Source organism: Bos javanicus, chromosome 10 (genome assembly GCF_032452875.1).
Source record: "Bos javanicus breed banteng chromosome 10, ARS-OSU_banteng_1.0, whole genome shotgun sequence".
NCBI lineage: Eukaryota > Metazoa > Chordata > Mammalia > Artiodactyla > Bovidae > Bos > Bos javanicus.
The window spans coordinates 84197053-84218576 of record NC_083877.1 but is presented as its reverse complement, the minus strand read 5'-3'; the positions used below and the strand labels follow the sequence as shown (position 1 = coordinate 84218576).

The 21524-nt window shown below is 38.1% G+C and overlaps 1 protein-coding gene across 6 annotated transcripts in view; it reads right to left on the bottom strand.

The window, feature by feature from the left end:
- PSEN1 (presenilin 1) overlaps positions 1-21524 on the bottom strand; it is a 67472-nt gene that overhangs the window by 20345 nt on the left and 25603 nt on the right. For all 6 annotated transcript variants that reach the window (XM_061429379.1, XM_061429375.1, XM_061429377.1 and 3 more), the window contains 5 exons: positions 19327-19580; positions 17061-17202; positions 8344-8411; positions 4593-4813; positions 339-437 (listed from right to left, as the gene is read on the bottom strand). In XM_061429379.1, the coding sequence (XP_061285363.1) occupies positions 339-437; positions 4593-4813; positions 8344-8411; positions 17061-17202; positions 19327-19580 (784 nt within the window). The remainder of the gene's footprint in view (positions 1-338; positions 438-4592; positions 4814-8343; positions 8412-17060; positions 17203-19326; positions 19581-21524) is intronic.

Below are 21524 nucleotides of genomic sequence, written 5' to 3'. Positions count from 1 at the left end.
AAGGAACAATATAATTTTTTCAACATACTAGTGTGAGAGCCGCCTACAATATATGTATGTAACAAATATTCAATACTTGTTAACTAATAAGATTTTAAATAATACTGGCTCCCCAATCTCTAAATATTTCTTCTATCTCCACACACACTGAAAACTCGCTTCAATCAATGTCAGATAGAAGATAATAATTTGCAAAGAAACAGAGATCTGCAGGAGTCCCACCATGCTATGCGTTTAAGGTAAAAAAAAGTACCATGATAATGATCATAATTACGTGCATTTGAATCTTTATAAATTCTAAGCTGTTTACTAATTTAACATCATTCTGAAATACTTACAAGAGTAAATAAGAGCTGGGAAGAGAGTTTCATTTCTCTCCTGAGCTGTTTCAACCAGCATACGAAGTGGGCCTTTTGGACACAAAACAGCCACTAAATCTAGGAAAAGAAAAATAGAAATGACATCTGAAAAATGTATTCACGGAAACTTGTAAATGAATGTGTTAGGGAAGAATTAACCAATTGAAAAGGTTTAATTTTTTTTCTACAAGAAAGATACTGAATGAATATGAAATCAGCAGCAGGTAAGCTGATGGGGGAGGGAGGCGGGGACAATCTAAACAAAATACACAGCACCACGCAGAGATCTTTGCTTTTGGTTTGCTTGCTATTTGGTTAATTTACAATGTATTTTGGGTTCTAGGAGTAAGTCTTCCCAGTTTGAAAGAAAACAGGCAGAAATAATCACAAGACAGAATTATTCTAGAGCAGTTGTCAATTTCCAATAAGCAGAAACAAGGACAAGCCATTTCCAAACTAAACATAACTATGAACCACAAACTGAAGTTTTACACCTTAGGAGGGATTTAATAGAGAGGATATGACTGAACTTTTTCAAAATATGAAGAACAGAGTAGAAAAGATGCATCTCCTCTTTTTTTTTTGGTTACAGGAGTGGGGTCCTCTCTTCTTTTGAAAATAGTGTATGTACTACTTAGGAATACTTTAAATAAGAGGGCAATAAATTTAAACAAAATAATTAATAAACCTCTGTGTGAGAATTTTTAGCATTTCTTCAGTTCTCCTGTCAAAAGCACTTCACAAGTATTTAGGTCTCAGAATACATATGGTGCTAAAAAGTGTCTTACAAAAACTGCAACTCAAAACGAGGAAGCAGTAATGCATAAATTATTCTTGATGGTACCACCTTCTCTTGTTCAACAACTGCAATTTTTTTCTTACATTTACTGTGTCATGAAAATTCAGAATATAAAAATACAGAAAACAACTTCAAGCATTTAAAATGTAAAACGGATATAGGTAAATTTGTAAAGGAAGATTTGATCACTTGCATTGACATCACTATCATTCAGATGCATGTAAGTAATAAATCTCACACTTTCAAGTGGTCGTATCTTCTTGTACACTACTACTACCACTGCCATAATAAAACACACAAATGTACAGGAAACTCTGGTCTCACTGCTTCCACTTTGATTTGTTGGGATGGGAAAAGGGGAATTTGCCATGCTCTGAAATAATGAGATTTTCAACCTGTTTCAATCTTTAGTATTCTGTAACTATCTTGGTTTTTCAACATACTTCGTCATATAGAAATGATAAATGATAAACCCTTATTTTTAGAGCAATTAAATTAATCTTGTTTTGAAAGCTTTCAGTTCAGTTCAGTTGCTCAGTCGTGTCCAACTCTCTGTGACCCCATGAATCACAGCACGCCAGGCCTCCCTGTCCATCACCAACTCCCGGAGTTTACTCAAACTCATGCCCATTGAGTCGGTGATGCCATCCAGCCATCTCATCCTCTGTCATCCCCTTCTCCTCCTGCCCCCAATCCCTTCCACCATCAGGGTCTTTTCCAATGAGTCAACTCTTCACATGAGGTGACCAAGTATTGGAGTTTCAGCTTTAGCATCATTCCTTCCAATGAACACCCAGGACTGATCTCCTTTAGAATGGACTGGTTGGATCTCCTTGCAGTCCAAGGGACTCTCAAGAGTCTTCTCCAACACCACAGTTCAAAAGCATCAATTCTTTGGCGCTCAGCTTTCTTCACAGTCCAACTCTCACATCCATACGTGACTACCGGAAAAACCATAGCCTTGACTAGATGGACCTTTGTTGGCAAAGTAATGTCTCTGCTTTTTAATATGCTGTCTAGGTTGGTCATAACTTTCCTTCCAAGGAGTAAGCGTCTTTTAATTTCATGGCTGCAGTCACCATCTGCAGTGATTTTGGAGCCAAAAAAATAAAGTCTGATACTGTTTCCACTGTTTCCCCATCTATTTGCCATGAAGTGATGGGACCAGATGCCATGATCTTCGTTTTCTGAATGTTGAGCTTTAAGCCAACTTTTCCACTCTCCTCTTTCACTTTCATCAAGAGGCTTTTTAGTTCCTCTTCACTTTCTGCCATAAGGGTGGTGTCATCTGCATATCTGAGGTGATTGATATTTCTCCCGGCAATCTTGATTCCAGCTTGTGCTTCTTCCAGCCCAGCATTTCTCATGATGTACTCTGCATAGAAGTTAAATAAGCAGGGTGACAATACACAGCCTTGACGTACTCCTTTTCCTGTTTGGAACCAGTCTATTGTTCCATGTCTGTTGTTCTAACGTTGCTTCCTGACCTGCATACAAATTTCTCAAGAGGCAGGTCAGGTGGTCTGGTATTCCCATCTCTTTCAGAATTTTCCACAGTTTATTGTGATCCACACAGTCAAAGGCTTTGGCATAGTCAATAAAGCAGAAATAGATGTTTTTCTGGAACTCTCTTGCTTTTTCAATGATCCAGTGGATGTTAGCAATTTGATCTCTGGTTCCTCTACCTTTTCTAAAACCAGCTTGAACGTCTGAAAGCTTTAGAACAACCTTTTTGACAAACTGAGACATCTTGAGATCTTCTGAAAATGGAATTATGAATCATTACTCTAAATATTAGACTCTTATTTCAAAGTCTCTTATTTCAGAGGAACTCAAAGGTCTGTAGAGATAATTTGTGTATGTATACAAGAAACAGAGGGTTGATGGGGAGTAACAGTGTATTGTATTAGAAAGAATATGGGACTTAGGACTCAGATTCTAGATCAAATGGTGTAAGCTTTGGTAAATACTTTACCTCTACAAACTTCCGGCCTTTAGCAGTGAAACAAGTACAACAACCTTGTTTACTTCACAAGATTATATATTTTTGAGGAACGGCTAATATTTACTGGTAGATACTGTATACATTTACTGTATGCATTGTTCAATTTAATCTTCATAACAACTAAGACTCCACTGGTTGAGTGTGGTGTGTCTGTAGTGACATACCCAATAAATTACAGGAGTAAAAGAGTCTGGATTTGAATCAGGCAGTCTGTCTCCAGAAATGGCTTTTTTTTTTTTTTTTTTAATATCAAAAACAGAATCAGATTCTTTATTATGATTCACCCCTGATGTTTCGTTTATTAAGTTTTAACTTGCTCTAGGAGAAGGCAATGGCACCCTACTCCAGTATTCTTGCCTGGAAAATCCCATGGACGGAGGGGCCTGGTAGGCTGCAGTCCATGGGGTTGCAAAGAGTCGGACACGACTGAGTGACTTTACTTTCACTTTTCATTTTGATGCACTGGAGAAGGAAATGGCAACCCACTCCAGTGTTCTTGCCTGGAGAATCCCAGGGACGGGAGGGCCTGGTGGGCTGCCGTCTATGGGGTCGCACAGAGTCGGACACGACTGAAGCGACTTAGCAGCAGCAGTATGTCATAATGGTGCCCTGTGAGGCCTACATCATAAGACTGTAAGGGAGGTGAAAGTTACACTGCACACCTTGCTGAAGAGCTCAGCATTGTACATTTAGAATGTCTGGAACTCCAAATTGAGGTCTGCGTTGCAGATTTAATATGTACAGAGACATGTATAACTTTGATTTCTATTTTTGGTATCTATGAAGCAAGAGATTGTCTCACTTACTTTGCCTAAAGAGAGAAACCTTGGATAAGTAACTGCTGTTGTTACCACTGGCAGAACCAGGTGGCTAGACTACTGGCAAAGTCTCAAGGGTCTGTAAAAACACACAAATAGGCCAAAATAGGATGGCTGCCTAAAGTTCAGCTAACTTGGATCCCAAGTTAGCTGAACTTGGATCCCATTCTTTGATCAAGGATGCCTGGATTAAGACATGAAAAGCACAACTCTCCAGTGAGCTCCACCACACGTAGCTCCACTGCTGTCCATAAAGGGTACAAACTCCCACTGCTGTTTGCTCACTCATTTGATCCCAAAGGGCTCCTGAGGTCATTTATGTCAGTGGTAGCAATGGATGTGAATCTAAGTCTTACAACCAGAAGTCTATGGATCCTTCTGTTAACTCATCCCTGAGTTAAACTGGAGGCAATAATAAAACATTTTTAAAGGACTCAACTTCAAAAGATTTGAAATCTTTATATGAAAAAGATATTATAGCTAACTGATTATTTACTGAAAAGTTATGGGATATTACTGTTATTTTCCCTAAGTCAAGATAACTAGAAGAGGAAGGAAAACACACCAGGAGGTATTTCTGTGATGAACAAAATGTCAGTCTTGGGTTTTACCATATACTGAAATCACAGCCAAGATGAGCCAGGCGGTCCATTCTGGGAGGTACTTGATAAATACCAGGGCCATGAGGGCACTGATCATAATGAGATATGCCTGCTGGAGTCTCAGTGGACCTTTCCAATGAATGGCGATCATTCCCACCACACCAAAATTCCAGATCAGGAGGGCAACCGAAATGTAGTCCATGGCAACATTATAGGTTTTAAACACTTCCCTGAAAAAAATTAAACAGATACTTGTATCATTCATAAAAATGGGAAACAAGTATCACAGCCACAGCTGTAAAAATAAGTACAAAAACTAAAAAGAAAAAAAAAGGCCATATAACACCTAAAATGCTATTCTGTACTTCAGGAAATCCTTGCAGTATCTGAAATTGGAAAAAAAATGAAACATGTAAAATAAAGTTTAGAGCTTAGGACATACGATATTATTTTCATAAAATTAAATTTAGTGCATCCATTTAAATATATGCATTTTATACATATGTTTATACACAAAGCATGGAATATAGGCATGACATATTGCTGCCTGGAAAAAAAAAAAAAACATGATCTTATTTATGTGAAATAGTGTATGAGAAGAGAGATCAAGAGATCAATATAGTAATTCCTGAAAAGATGCAGGACATAGCTTTAGATGCCAGGAGTTTGAAATTTCTTAACTTATCTTCTTTTCTTTTTTTCACAATGAATGTTTAGCATTTTTACCATGAAGAAAACAATATTTTAATTTGGGTGGGAGGAAACCCCATTTTAAAGTAAAGAGATACAAATATAGAAGACAGGTAACTGAGGAGAAAGAAGGCAGTCATTTAAGTGCAAACTAGATTCTGGAGACTATGCAGAAAGATGATCTTTCCATTTAGAAATTTCAAAGCAAATGTTGCAATAGCTAGACAACGCAGCTATTCACAGTATTTTAAATATCCCAGCACTTGAAACAAAACCCCCAAAATTCCAAACTATCGTTAACTGTGCAAAATTCTTCAAAAGATGGGAATACCAGACCACCTGACCTGCCTCCTGAGAAGTCTATACACAAGTCAAGAAGTAACAGTTAGAAGTGGACATGGAACAACAGACTGGTTCCAAACTGCAAAAGAAGTACATCAAGGCTGTATATTGTCACCCTGCTTTTTAACTTATATGCAGAGTACATCATGAGAAACGCTGGGCTGGATGAAGCACAAGCTGGAATCAAGACTGCCAAGAGAAATATCAGTAACTTCAGATATGCAGATGATACCACCTTTATGGCAGAAGTGAAGAACTAAAGAGCCTCTTGATGAAAGTGAAAGAGGAGAGTGAAAAAGTTGGCTTAAAACTCAACATTCTGAAAACTAAGATCAAGGGATCCGGTCCCATCACTTCATGGAAAATAGATGGGGAAGCAATGGAAACAGTGACAGACTTTATATTTTGGGCTCCAAAATCACTGCAGATGGTGAATACTGCCATGAAATTAAAAGACACTTGCTCCTTGGAAGAAAAGTTATGACCAATCTAGACAGCTTATTAAAAAGCAGAGACATTACTTTTCCAACAAAGGTCTGTCTAGTCAAAGCTATGGGTTTTCCAGTAGTCATGTATGGATATGAGTTGGACCATAAAAAAAGCTGAGCACCCAAGAATTGATGCTTTTGAACTGTGGTGTTGGAGAAGACTCTTGAGAGTCCCTTGGACTACAAGGAGATCCAACCAGTCCATTCTAAAGGAAATCAGTCCTGAGTGTTCACTGGAAGGACTGATGCTGAAGCTGAAACTCCAATACTTTAGCCACCTGATGCAAAGAGCTGACTCTTCTGAAAAGACTGTGATGCTTAGAAACATTGAGGGCAGGAGCAGAAGGGGACGAAAGAGGATGAGATGGTTGAATGGCATCACCGACTCAATGGACATGAGTCTGGGTAAACTCTGGGAGTTGGTGATGGACAGGGAGGCCTGGCATGCTGTGGTCCATGGGGTTGCAAAAAGTTGGACATGACTGAGCAACTAGATTGAGTTATTCTTTGGCATCAATAAACAGGAGTGGTCTACGGTTTCCTTTTTCTTGATTATTTATGGGGTTTTGGTATAAATATTACTCTGGCTTCTTAAAAAGAATCTGGAAGCTTTCTGCTTTTTCTATGTCCTGGAACAGTTAAAATAGTATCAGAATTATCAGTTCCTTAAAGGTTTAATAGAATTTTCTTATGAAATTATTTGAGCCTGGTATTATTGTTATTGGTGGAGGTGGACAAGAACCTCTTCAACAACTTTCTGTATTTTTTTTCTTTGCTGTACTTAGATTTTCTATCACTTCAGTGGTCAGTAGTGGCAATTAGCTTTTTCCGAGAAAATAATCTATTTCATAGAGATTCTTACATTGATTTCTTTGGTCTATGGTCATTCTCCCTGCCTCTACCAAAGAATTAATCCTTCAGTTTATCTTTTACTTTTAATGTTTCTGTTCCTAATTTAAGAGCTAGTGCAATGACCTGCATTCTGTTACTGGGGCTGAGAGAAAGACCAAGTGGGCAAATCTCTGAGCCTCTCTATTCTCTTCAACAGAGCAGCTCTACTTTTTTCTATGCTGTATGTGCAGTTCTCATGTAAGATTTCAGTTGAAAGAAAAAAAAGACTGATGAAAAAAATGAAAGTTTGAAAATCAATTAATTCATGTTTATACTTGTTTGAAATGCATTAATATTGATTTATAAATTATACTAAAGAATACAGTAAATTTGCTTTACTAAAAAGAATTAACTGCAGTGTTGAGTTCTTTAAGTTCTTATTATAAATAAGGATCAACAAAAGCATATCCCTATGGTGATTGCAGCCATGAAATTAAAAGACGCTTACTCCTTGGAAGGAAAGTTATGACCAACCTAGAAAGAAAGAAAGAAAAGTCACTCAGTCATGTCTGACTCTTTGCAACCCCGTGGACTGTAGCCTACCAGGCTTCTCCGTCCATGGGATTCTCCAGGCAAGAATACTGGAGTGGGTTACCATTTCCTTCTCCAGGGGATCTTCCCGACTCAGGGATCAAACCTGGGTCTCCCGCATTGGAGGCAGACGCTTTAACCTCTGAGCCACCACCAACCTAGACAGCATGTTAGAAAGCAGAGCCATTACTTTGCCAACAAAGTTCCATCTAGTCAAGGCTATGGTTTTTCCAGTGGTCATGTATGAATGTGAGAGTTGGACTATAAAGAAAGCTGAGCGCCGAAGAATGGATGCTTTTGAACCGTGGTGTTGGAGAAGACTCTTGAGAGTCCCTTGGACTGCAAGCAGATCCAACCGGTCCATTCTAAAGGAGATCAGTCCTGGGTGTTCATTGGAAGGACTGATGTTGAAGCTCTAATACTTTAGCCACCTGATGTGAAGAGCTGACTCATTAGAAAAGACCTTGATGCTGGGAAAGACTGAAGGCAGGAGGAGAAGCAACGACAGAGGATGAGATGGTTGGATGGCATCACCAACTCAATGGACATGAGTTTGAGTAAACTCCGGAGTTGGTGATGGACAGGGAGGTCTGGCGTGCTGCAGCCCATGGGGTCACAAAGAGTCAGACACAACTGAGCGACTGAACTGAACTGAACTTATTGATAATATTAACAAGTTGTATACATACCAAGGATGATCTATACATGGAAACAATAATTTAAGAATAACTCATCAACAAAGAACATTTCTTTAAGTGACAGTTATAGAGTCCAAACAGTTAATTTCTGAAAAAGAGACCAAATATTTAACCACTTACCCCAAGTAAATGAATGAGAAAAAGAACAGCAACAACAGGGATGAAACAATAAGCCAGGCATGGATGACCTAGAAGAGAATTTCAATATAATTAACAGATCCCGCAACCTAAAAAAAAAAAATCCAAACTTCTTACTTCAAAAACAGTATATTATTTCTGTGTATGTTATGATTTTCAAATACCAAAACAGAAGCAGCTTTAGGAACAGTAAATACCTGTAACAGTTGGTGCTCAACTACTAATAAAATAGAAATTTCATACATAGAGACCTTCATTCCTTTAGAAATAGGTAAAATTTTAAAAGAAAAGATACATTCAAAATAAATTATCAAAGACAACCTACAGAATGGGAAAAAATATTTCCAAATGATATGACTGACAAGGGGTTAATATCTAAAATATATGAACAAATCACAGAACTCAACACCAAGAAAAGAAAAAAACAAAGAGCCCAATCAAAAAAATGGGAGAACACAATTTCTCAACAAATACATACAAATGGCCAACAGGCACACAAAAAGATACTCAATACCGCTAATTATTAGAGAAATGCAAATCAAAACAACAATGAGGTATTACCTCATACTTGTCAGAATGGCCATCATCAAAATGACCACAAATAACAAATGTTGCGGAGGATATAGAAAAAAGGGAACTTTTGTACCCTGTTAGAGGCAATGAAAATTGGTACAGCCACTGTGAAAAATAAAATGAAGGTTCCTCAAAAAACTAAAATTACCATATGATCCAGCACTTCCACTCTTGGATATGTATCCAGAAAAAAAAAAAAAATCACTAATTTGAAAAGATACATGAACGCCTGTGTTCACAGCAGCACTATTTACAACAGGCAACATATGCAAGCAACCCAACTGCCCATCAGCAGACAAATGGATAAAGAAGATGCAGTACATGTAAACACACACACACACACACACAGGGATACTACTCAGCCTTAAAAAGGAATGAAATTCTGCCACTTACAGCAACATGGATGGACCTAAAGAATATTAGGCTTAGTGAAGTAAGTCAGAGAAAGACAAATACTGTATGATACCATTTATAAGTGGAATCTAAAAAATAATGCAGATGAATGTACATGCAAAACAGAAACAGATGCACAGATATAGGAAAAAAACAGTGATTACCAAAGGTGAATGAGAAGTGGGGGGTACAAATTAGGAGTATGCCAATGTTCACAGAAGGACTATCTACAATGGGTAAGACACAGAAGCATCCTGAATGTCCATCAACAGAGGAATGGATAAAGAAAACGTGGTACATATATACACTGGAATACTACTCAGCCATAAAAAGAACCAAATAATGTCACTGTAGCAACATGAATGAACCTAGAGACTGTTATACTGAGTGAAGTAAGTCAGACACAGAAAGACAAATATCATATGATATTGCTTATATGTGGAATCTAAAACAAGAGGGGCTACAAATGAACTTATTTACAAAATAGAGTCACAGATATAGAAAACAAACATCATTACCAAAGGATAAAGGGAGCGTGGGATAAACTGTGAGATTGGGATTGACATACACACACTACTATACATAGAATAGACAACTAATAAGAACCTGCTGTATAGCACAGGGAACTCTACTCAATACTCTGTAATAGCCTCTATGGGAAAAGAATCCTAGAAAAAGCGAGTGGACATATACATACATCAGATCAGATCAGATCAGTCGCTCAGTCGTGTTCGACTCTTTGCGACCCCGTACATATATATATATATATATACACACACACACACACACACATGATTCATCTTCCTGTACACCTGAAACTAACACAACATTGTAAATCAACTATACTCTAATAAAAATTAAAAAAAATAAATTGGGGGTATGTGATTAAGAGATACAAACCACTATGTGTAAAATAGATAAACAACAATAATGTATTTTATAAATTAACTAGACTTCAATTAGAAAAGGTATCAATAGAGTCAACAGTTAACATTTATACTTTAAAGGAGCAATATTTTCAATAGAGGAATTCTGATGTATTCCTACAATAAAATTAATAAATAAAATAACTGATAATAAATTGATAAAATAACTGATAAAGTTACAAAACTGAAACTCAGAAATTCAGTTAAGTGACCAGTGTACACATACATTAACTGTACAGAGAAAATAGGCCTTCTAAATTATATAACCATTTGAAGAAAAAGTATTCAGTATCTGAGATTTCAGTATTAGTATGCTATGTTTATTTTACTTGGTTCATTAATAATGCTTATGTGTCAGTCCATCATTATAACGCAGAATTCATACAGCACTATATAAATATTAGTCCCTATAACTCATGTAAAGCATATTAAAACGAGAGATAGAATCAGAACTTCATTTTTAATCAATTATTTTTTGGGGCCTAGCCATATAACATACTTTGGCCACCCGATGTGAAGAACTGACTCATTTGAAAAGACCCTGATGCTGGGAAAGATTGAAGGCAGGAGGAGTAGGGGATGACAGAGGATGAGATGGTTGGATGGCATCACCGACTCAATGGACATGAGTTTGAGTGGACTCTGGGAGACGGTGAAGGACAGGGAAGCCTGGTGTGCTGCAGTTGGTGGCGTCGCAAAGAGTCAGACACAATTGAGTGACTGGACTGAACAGAACTGAACATATAGCATGCAGGATCTTAGTTCCCCAACCAGGGATAGAAACCATGCCCCCTTCAGTGGAAGCACGAAGCCTTAACCACTGGACCACTAGGAAAAGTCCCTAGAGCTTGATTAATCTATTATACAAGATAAAAAAAATTATGGTAATTTTACGTGATGAGTATATTTGGGAAAATACTATACAACCCAAGGAGTCTGCAGTTTTAAAAAACAGAATGGAGAAATATGATAAACTGTCAAGTAATTTTTAACCAAAAGTAAAATTATTTTAAGGTAGATACACCCATAATAATCTTTATTCTTTCAATGAATTTTACTGTTATGACAGAAGAAGCTACTCAACCACCAACTTTTCCAAACATATCTCTTAACCAGAAAGATCAAATTAAAGAAAAGAAAGCTCCAGGGCTTCCCTGGCAGCTTGGTGGTAAAGAATCTGCCTGTCAATGCAGGAGACACAGGTTTGATCCCTGGTCCAGGAAGATCCTACATGCCTTGGAACAACTAAGGTCCTGCCACACAACTAACTGAGACTGTGCTCTGGAGCCTGGGAGCCGCAGCTACTGAGCCCACGTGCCGCAATTCCTGTGCTTCAAGACAAGAGAAGCCACCACAAGGAGAAGCTTGAGCAGTTAAGTGAGTAACCCGTGCACTGCAATTAAAGAATAGACTCTGCTCTACATAACTAGAAGTCTATACAGCAATGAAGACCCAGCATAGCCAGAAATAAATTATAAAAAGAAAAGCTTCAGATCAAGAATATTATTTTGTCTCCATTTAAAAGAAAAAATCTTCTACCCCCACCTCCCAGATCTAGCTGTTCCAATTATACAGCTCTAAGTTATCAAAATCTAGTTGTTACTAAAGTTAACATTAGAATCTATGTTCATTTTCTCTTTTGGCTCTGTTTTAATCATTCAAGGTGACATGTGATTATTAAATCCTTTGAAAGAAAAGATTTCTTAAAAAGTCTCTCTGCCTTTCTTTAAAACAACTTTATAAAATGTTACAACTTGGGAAAAGGTCAAAAGAGTGGTTTTCCATCATGAAAGTTGGTATTCCTTCAACAGTTAAATATTCTAAATTTACTATCCAAATACAATAAATTTAATTTCTGGTGTTCTTACACAAAAACTTCCCCTAACATTTTATTATAAAAATTTTCAAACACACAGTGAACCACTGCCCATATACCACCTAAATTCTATGGTTCACATTTGCTATACTTGCTCTGTAACATTGCTATCCATCTCTCCACCTGATGAGTCCATTTTAATATGTATCAAAGTAAGCTGAAGACACCTGTACATTTCCCTCTAAGTACTTCAACTTTAGCAAAATATTCTGAAGGGAGTCCTTTATTTCACGTGCAAAGAAAACAATAAAGCTTAAGCAAAAAGGAATCTTTCTATATGCATCCTAGCCCACTGTACTCCCAAGCCAGCTTTAGAAATAATCCAAATTTCATGGACTGTAGGCCTGCCAGGCTCCTCTGCTCAGGGAATTACCCGGGCAAGAATACTGGAGTGGGTTGCCATTTCCTTCTCCAGGGGATCTTCCTGACCCAGGGATCGGACTCAGGGATCGAACCCAGGTCTCCTACATTGCAGGCAGATTCTTTACCGCTGAGCCACGAGGGAAGCCCCATACAAAATAACACAAAACAAAAAACTCTAAAGAGTGGAAGATGTACATGGATATTCCATATTAAACTCCAAATTAAGGGTGAGAGTAAATATTGCATACTAGGAATCCTCAACTTTCTTAAGGAAAGTTTTTTTATCTTGTTTTATGTGGGGAGGGGCAAGGGAACATGAAATGCTATTTTTAAAAAACAGTATTTTTCTGAATACAAAGTAATATATACTTATGACATATAGAAAATATAGAAACACTAAAATAAAAAAACAATTTCCACTGACCACTGAGAACCAAAGTTGATATTAATCTTTCCTTTTCAGACATGTTTGTCTGCATATGTAAAGACCTTTAAAAAAATTAGAATCATGTAATATAGAGTTTACATTCTGTCTTTTAAAACTCTATTTTTATTACAGACAAATTCTCATTCCACCAAATATTTTTTGAAAATATAGATTTTAAATGCCTTTATAATAGTTTGCTTATATGCATGAGTTCACAATTTTTGCCTTATGCATGGAATCCGTAGGGTTTTCCTTCTTTTTCCAATTATATTTTATGCTAGGATTAGTATCTAGTATGCAAACATTTTTCAGCATTTTTAATTCTCTAGGATAAATCATGAAAGCAAAATTACAGAATCAAAGTGTACAGACTACTGATATATACTGGCTTAGTGACTCCGCAAATTAAGTTCTGATTAGTTTTTACCAAGTCAATAAGCTAAATGTTAATTTGCTATTTTAATATATATATTTTTTGCTAGTGAGGAAATATACATACACCCCTCTCTCCTCTTTTCCTCTCCTGGCTGTTTAGATTTCCTTCATAATTTCTCTTCTTGTGTTTTTAAAATATCTTATTAGGATATCCATAATTTTAATTATTTGTATGTGCTCTTCATACTGCAAAAATATTAGCCCTCTGCCTGCAATAATGACTTTAAATGGTTTTCTTACTAGGTTAATCATAGATGTTATGATTTTCTGAATTATTACCTGAATTCAAAGCCTCTTCTGATGACTAAATAACACCTCCCCTTTTCCTAGAACATCAGGTGGTAAAACAGGCCTTTCTCATCTTGCAAAAATCCCTAGTTCAGCTTTCCTCTTGGCTCTGAAACAAATGAGCCCTGATTCAGTACAGTATGGCAAAGATCTCCTCTAAACACTTAACTATCTAGGCCAGAAATCATGTGACTTCAGTAAGCTATATGGTTTCATCTCTATCAAACAATAAATCATTAAACTGCCTTTTCCAGTTCTTCCTTTTTAAGGTTTGTTTGGTCTTTTAGCTTCCTGTGCTTCTCAAAGACATTGCACAACCAACTCCTGACACAACAAATCCTCAGGGCTTATTTCCAAACAGGTCCTGGCAAGTTTCTGAATTTCTGACTCAAAAGCCCCTTTTATTTTTATACTAAGAATCAAAGTAAACAACTTGTTGCTATAGGATTGGTTGGGCTGGCCAAGACATAAGCATTTTAAAAAACAAAGCAAAACGCCACCAGTGAATGGGTGGACATGGAAATCCAGCTGAGTATAAACCTTTAGACTGTCTAACACGAAGCACTAACTAAAAGATGCACAAAACCACCAAAAATACCTTGAGAAAGGTTCTAGTTAATAAGGAGTAACAAAGCCCATTCCATCCTGTCTCTCCTACCAAATACACCTATAAAATCTAGACCGAATGCACGTAGCTGCCAGTACATAGGCTGGTGAATCAGAAGCACCAGGAAGCCAGGGCTAAGTTTACCACCTTTTCCCTCCAGTATTGCCCTCCCCCACCTGCACTCAACACAACCTAAGTGGGCTTTAGCAAGATGAGAAGCCCTCTAAGTTCCTGCTGGAGAAGAAGAAAGAGGTTTCCAAACACCAAAGAAAGTAAATCCCTAGGGGACTCCCACTAACATGTGAAGAACAAAAGTAGCACACAATCCAGATACAAGTCACAAAGAGAGTCCAATAAAGCAGAGAAATGGAACTGGCAGGTAGACACTTCTATGTACACAAAATTGTATATAGTGAAAAAAAATATAAAAGTAACTGACACGTGAGCACATTTAAGCAGTGGGAGGGGAATGGTTTTACATCATTTGCTCTTTGGGTGCCTGAGTGTAGATGACTCCTGTCACATCACATCTTTTGTCTTCAATCTCCAGATTCTGATGTCAGACTGTAAATGGTCACCACTCAGGTTAATACTTTTACCCACTCAACAAACAAGGTTAAACTCTGTATAATTTTAGAAGTCTGTGAACAGTAAAAAGGTGAATAGTGAAAGGATATTCAATCTCACTAATAATCAATCAACTAAAAGCAAACTAAGACATTTTTGCTTTGCCTATTAGGGTTAGAATATATATATATATATATATATTTATATATCGGAAAAGGCAGTGGCACCCCACTCCAGTACTTTTGCCTAGAAAATCCCGTGGATGGAGGAGCCTGGTAGGCTGCAGTCCATGGGGTTGCTAGAGTCGGACATGACTGAAGTGACTCAGCAGCAGCAGCATACATATACATATATATATGTATGTATGTATGTATTTTTAACCACACTGTACAGCACGTGAGATTTTAGTTCCCTGACCAGGGATTGAACCCTTGCCCCCTGCAGTGGAGTGTAGAGTCCTAACCATTGGACTGCCAGGGAATTCCCTGCACAGGTATTTTCAAAAATTCAATGCTAGTGAAAGTAGAGTAAGACAGCCTCATTCACCACCAGTGTTAAGTACAAATTGATACTATCAATTTGAAAACAAAATTCTGCATACCAAGACAGCCAAAAATATGTAGACAATTTGCTCCAGAAATTCTGTGCCTGGGCTTATACCCTAAGGAAATAATTTGAAAAATTGAAAAGCTCTATGCATAAAGACATTCACTGTTTTTTAGGATAGTAAACATCTGGAAAGAACTCAGATGTCCAAATTAGGGGAAGTAAAAGACAATACACTCACTGAGTCAAATATTATGTAGTCATTACACATATTTTCTAAGAATTTATAATATGGGAAAATGCTTATGCCAAAGTAATAGTTTTAAAGAAGGACACATACTGATTATACACTTGATTTTAATCATGTTAAAGAATATACTGAAGTATAGAAAATACAGAAGTAAAAAGAGTGTAGAATTCAATATTTGAAAAGTTAATATTTCTTTCTTTTATTTGAGAACGAGCCTAAAGGTTCATGAACTGTAATAACTTGTCATTTTTCTGAGGCAGGAATCTGCAACATGTGCCGGACAGCTGAAATTCACCCTCAAGTTACTCAGGTAGCATGAGGTAGGGAGCAGAGACGGGGAGGTCTGGGCCTGTCTCTTCCCTGCATAACCGCCCCTGCCTTTATTTCCCAAGCAAAAAATTCCTGTTCCTGCAGGAGAGAAGGTGAGGGAATGGACGGGAATTCAGCCAGTCATCAGTGAGTTCAACATCAGCATCCGAAGGTGGCTTCACTGCTTTGTACTCAAGTTGAAGGGGCTTCCTCGGTGGCTCAGTGGTAAATAACCCACCTGCCAATGCAGGAGCCTTAGGAGGCTCAGATTCGACCCCTGAGTGAGGAAGATCCCCTGGAGAAGGAAATGGCAAAGCACTCCAGTATTCTTGCTGGGATAATCTCATGAACAGAGAAGCCTGGTGGGCTACATTCCATGGGTCACAGAGTCGGACACGACTGAACAACTGAGCATGCATGCATTCAAGCTGAAAATCTGATTTTCTGTGGTTATACATTATTTTATGGGGACAATTATATCATATAGTGCTATTTGTCAATGAGGGAATTCACAAAGGTCTTAGGATATATTCTTCTGGAAGGTCCTAAGTATACTGCAAACCAAAATGTTAAAACCATTTAGACTGCGATATTTTATGAAAACATTTGTTTTTCATTTATGCCTTTTTGTTCCACAAATGAGGAGGGGGAGACTAAAAATTAACTTAGTTTTAGAATATAAGACCTTTTTCTTTATTAGACCAAGTAAGGTGACAGGACAATCCAACCATAAAATAAAGAAGATGGTGGAGGGCTTCCCTGGTGACGCGGTGGTAGAATTCACCTACCAATGCAAGAGACGTGGGTTCGATCCCTGATCTGGGAAGAGCCTACAAGTTGTGAAGCAATCAAGCCCATGTGCCGCAACTATTGGAGCCTGTGCTCTAGAGCCTGGGAGCCGCAACTACTGAGCCCATGCAGCACAACCACTGAAGCCTGTATGCCCTTGAGCCCACGTTCCCCAACCAGAGAAGCTGTCGCGATGAGAAGCCCAAGCACTTCAACTAGAGTAGCTCCCGCTCGCCTCAACTTGAGAAAAACCCACGCAACAACAAAGACCCAGCACAGCCAAAAATAAATAAAATTATTGGGAAAAAAAAAAATATGGTGGAAAGCAAAGCTCTGTGTCTCATGCTCACCTTGTAGCACCTGTATTTATATAGAACCACCAGGAGAATCGTCATGATGACAATGACGCTGATCATGATCACCGCATTCAGAATTGAGTGCAGGGCTCTCTGCCCCACAGTCTCCGTGTCTTCTGTAAATGGAGTATAGATTCTGTAATAAAACAAAAGCCCCAGGGGTTAATGGAGATTCTAAACTACATGCTCTCCAAAACCAGTTTTGTTTCCCAGATTTAACTGATACCTTATGAATCACTTTTTTTTCAGCTCATCAATGTAACCAAGAATTTTTAACCTAAGAAAAGCAGCTTTATGCTAAAATAAGCTCTTCAAAATAAAAGGAGATGGTTAAAATCGAGGTGGACCCACGTGCGCCAGACACTGGCTCCATCTAGTGGACGCTTTATACTGAAATAATTACCTTATCAAATGTTTTCTCCACAGCTTATCAGTGATTTGTTAAAGTACTACCAGATTCTGCCATAACCTACCTAGGCTACAAGTGGTTCTAACAGGAAGGTAAAATGGTGGATAATTATCTTGTATCTGTAGGGTGACTACAACTAAAGTTGTCTTGAGACAATGTCACATATCCATCTACCCTTGTTTCATATGAAAACACTTTTATTCCAGGTACCAATGTTTTCAACAGAAGACTTTATTTCTGCCTCCCCTGGAGTTACGTACAGCCATGAGAATAAGTAATGACCACTGAGTTATAAGCAGATGTGGTCTGTGGAATTTCTAAGGGAGGAGTGAGTTCTGCTGAGAGGTATGTCTATGTCCTTTTCTCTTCCATTCCTTCCTGCTGTGTGAATGAAGGCTGGGGCTCCAGCACCAATACTGGACCCCGAAATAATCTAGACAACCGAAGCCAAAAGAGAAGGAATGAAGAAGCCTGAGTCCTTGGTGAAAAGAAAGCACTGTACAATCTGAACTACTACCTCTTCACTATTCTGTGGGAGACAAGAAAATATGTATATAACTCAAACCAGTTTTTTAAATTTTTTCTTTTTTTTGGCTGTGCCATTCGGCTTGCAGGATCTTAGTTCCCTGACCAGGGATTGAACCTGGGCCTCAGCAGTGAAAGCGTCAAGTCTTAACCACTGGACCACCAGGGAATTTCCTGTTTTGATTTTCTATAATGGGCTCGGCAAACTTTCTGTGAAGGACTACAGAGTAAATATTTTAAGCTTTATGAGTCATATGGTCTCTGCTGCAACCATTCAACTCTGCCCTTGTAGTATGAAAGCAGCTGAAGACAATACATAAATGAATGGTCACAGCCATGTTCCAGTAAAACTTCATTTACCAAGGGAGGTGTCAGGCAGATCTGGCCTGTGGGGCACAGCTTGCTAACCTGGTTCTATAATATGCAGCCAAACCTAACTTTAACTTACAGAGACAATATTCCCCAACTTCTTTTGTTAACTGTCTCCAACCCCTGCTCTTCACTCATTGTCTTAGCCTTTCTCTCAAAAGGTTAAAGCCTGGCTTTCAGAACCCCACAGTTTTCCAGACACTTGCCAATTTCAGAATTTACTTAAAACATCTTGAGCCCAACAGGGTCCTAGAGACAGAACTAGGTGACATCTGAATCAAAGCATTTTTCTTGGAGACAAAGGGCAGACACCAATAGCACCAGAGAATCTACGTGACAGTTCAGCAAACACTTTAGCGCCAGTTTGCATTCCTTCTTCATCCTTTCACTGAACTTTTTTTTTTTTTTGGTCAAACATTTATTACATTCCTCACCCTGGAAACAAAAGTGCTCTCGTAGTCCTCGTGGTATAGAAGGAAAACAGGCATTAAGTAGGGAAAGTACACTTGCATATTGTGACAAGTGAAAAAAGAACAGGGTGCGAAAGAATACCGGGAAGGGCCTAATTCTTTTAGGAGGGTCATGGAAGTTATTTTTCAGCCAGGATGAGAAGGATGATAGGAATTAATCTACCAAAGTTAGAGAAGGAAAAAAACATTCCAGGGAGAAGAACATGGGCCCAATGGCCCTGAGGTGCTAAAATCACTACTCAATTCTTTACTTGCTCAATTCCAAATAAATTGAGCCCAATCTAGGGATGCTACATTAAAAAATATAACTCTGCAGCTTTATTTTCTCTACGTAAAGCATCATCTGCTTCCAGTTATCAGAGAGGATGGACTCTCTAGCCTTCACGGCCCTTCAGGGCAGAGGTCAGAGGTCTTCAAGGTGACGATGACACGCTACGCAGGACAGCTAGATTGGCCGAGAATAACAACCCACAATACTCATACGTACAGCTGCCCATCCTTCCGGGTATAAAAGCTGACTGATTTGATGGTGGCCACAACTACCACCATACAGAGAGTCACAGGGACAAACAGCATGATCACATGTTTGGCGCCATATTTCAATGTCAGCTCCTCATCTTCCTCTTCCTCTTGCTCCACCACCTGCTGTGAGCTGCTGGGGGCTCGGCCATTGGACACCGACTCAGTGTTGCCACGCCTCCGCCTCTCGTTGCCGTGCTCATGCCGCTCTCTACTGTCATTCTAAAAGCACAGGAAGAGATTTTTCAGTAAGTCAGACTCCCAGGAAAATCAAAGTGTTCTATATAAAAAACAGAAAATGTAATGATTAGATCCCAGGGTAACAACAGGTCCATTATTACGCGAGTTTCCAAAAACTTAAAGCCAGAGAGAATCAATTTACAAGAAGTACACAGCCTAAAAGTCGAGATTATTTACCACTGTCCACTGGAGGAACCCAGGTCCCCCCTCTCACCCGGCTCTTTCTAACTCTAATACAACTGTACTCATTCTTTGGAATTTTTTACTTAAAAAATGACATCCGCATGAAGCCTTCTTTATTTACTATAGCTCCAAGCAGAGTACTCTCACCTTTTTAAAAATCATGAAATGCTTTTTTACCTGTAGTTTCCTATCATTTATACAAGGAACTATCTCACCTTCATTATTAATAAGACTTAGAAATCTTTGTAGTGACATACAGGGGATCTGTCAGTATTATTTCTTACCATCTACAGTTATCTCAAAACAGTATTCAGTTAAAAAACAAAAAACAAAACCTTTACAGAAAGAAACTAGGCCTTAATTCTGATGCTCTCCAAACCCATTCCCACCTATATAGAGGAAGGGAACAATAAATGCAAGAATGAAGGAATGAAAGTAGATTCCATTTTTCTCTGGTTCTAAACATCACTTTTTTACCATTATCCTTATCCTGGGTCTATCCTTGCCTAATAAGTTCAATTTCCTTTTTGATATATTAGATCTAAAATTCAGTTTTTATAAAGGGTAGAATGAATCTCAAGAGCATTAACAACAACAAAATAAAAATAATAGAAAATAGGAGAAAAATAACAGAGAACTAAATAAAACAGGATATGAAAGTAGACTGATAGTCACTGTTGCTGACAAGAGGTAATCAGCTTGGTTAAGCCAGGAAGCTCATAGGAAAACACACCTTGTATCTTGTATCTCATTTTTGACTATAGAGTTTAACCAAGTATATTACATGCTTGGTAATAGCAGTATTAGGGATTGTAATATGTGCCTGTTTTTGGCTCCACGTCAAGGCTTGTGTGATCTTAGTTCCCCAACCAGGGATTGAACCTGTGCCCTAGACAGTGAAAGCCCTGCATCCTAACCACTAGACCACCAAGGAATTCCTGATGTGTACTTTGACATTTAACTCTCACAACCACCTTACCATCACCACTTTCCAGGCAAGGAAACAGCCACAGCTTGTGTTATAAAGAGGGTTTGAACCCAGGTGTGCCTGACTGCAGAAATCAAGCTCTTAACCTCCTCTCAATCTGTCATTCACAAAACAACATGACTGCTCTGCAGACTTACTGTAGGCTTTCTCTTTCACTTGACTTTCAATTTATTCATTCCATAAGTAATTATAAGAATTCTATATTTTAGTTACTCTGCTGTAACACTACAGCAGAAATTAAAAAGATCTAGATGCTGTCCTTAGAAGCTCATAAGATAGTTTTAATATTAGAGAAACACTAGAGATGTGAACAAAGTGCTACAGAACTAATTTTTTATGATCAAGAAAGGCAACATACGGTGGGAATGTAAACTGATGCAGCCACTATGGAAAACTATATGGAGGTTCCTTGAAAAACTAAAAATAGAATTGCCAAATGATCCAGCAATTGCACTCTTGGGCATAAAACTCTAATTCAAAAAGATACATGCACCCTAATGTTCACAGCAGCACTATTTACAAAAACCAAGACAAGGATGCAACCTAAATGTCTATCAACAAATGAAAGGATGAAGATGTGGCATACACACACACACACACTGAAATATTACTCGGCCATAAAAAAGGAATGAAATAATGCCATCTGCAGCTACATGGACCTAGAGATTATCACACTAAGTAAATCAGAGAAAGACAAATATATGACATCACTTATATTTGGAATCTGAAATGATAACAAATGAACTTATTTATAA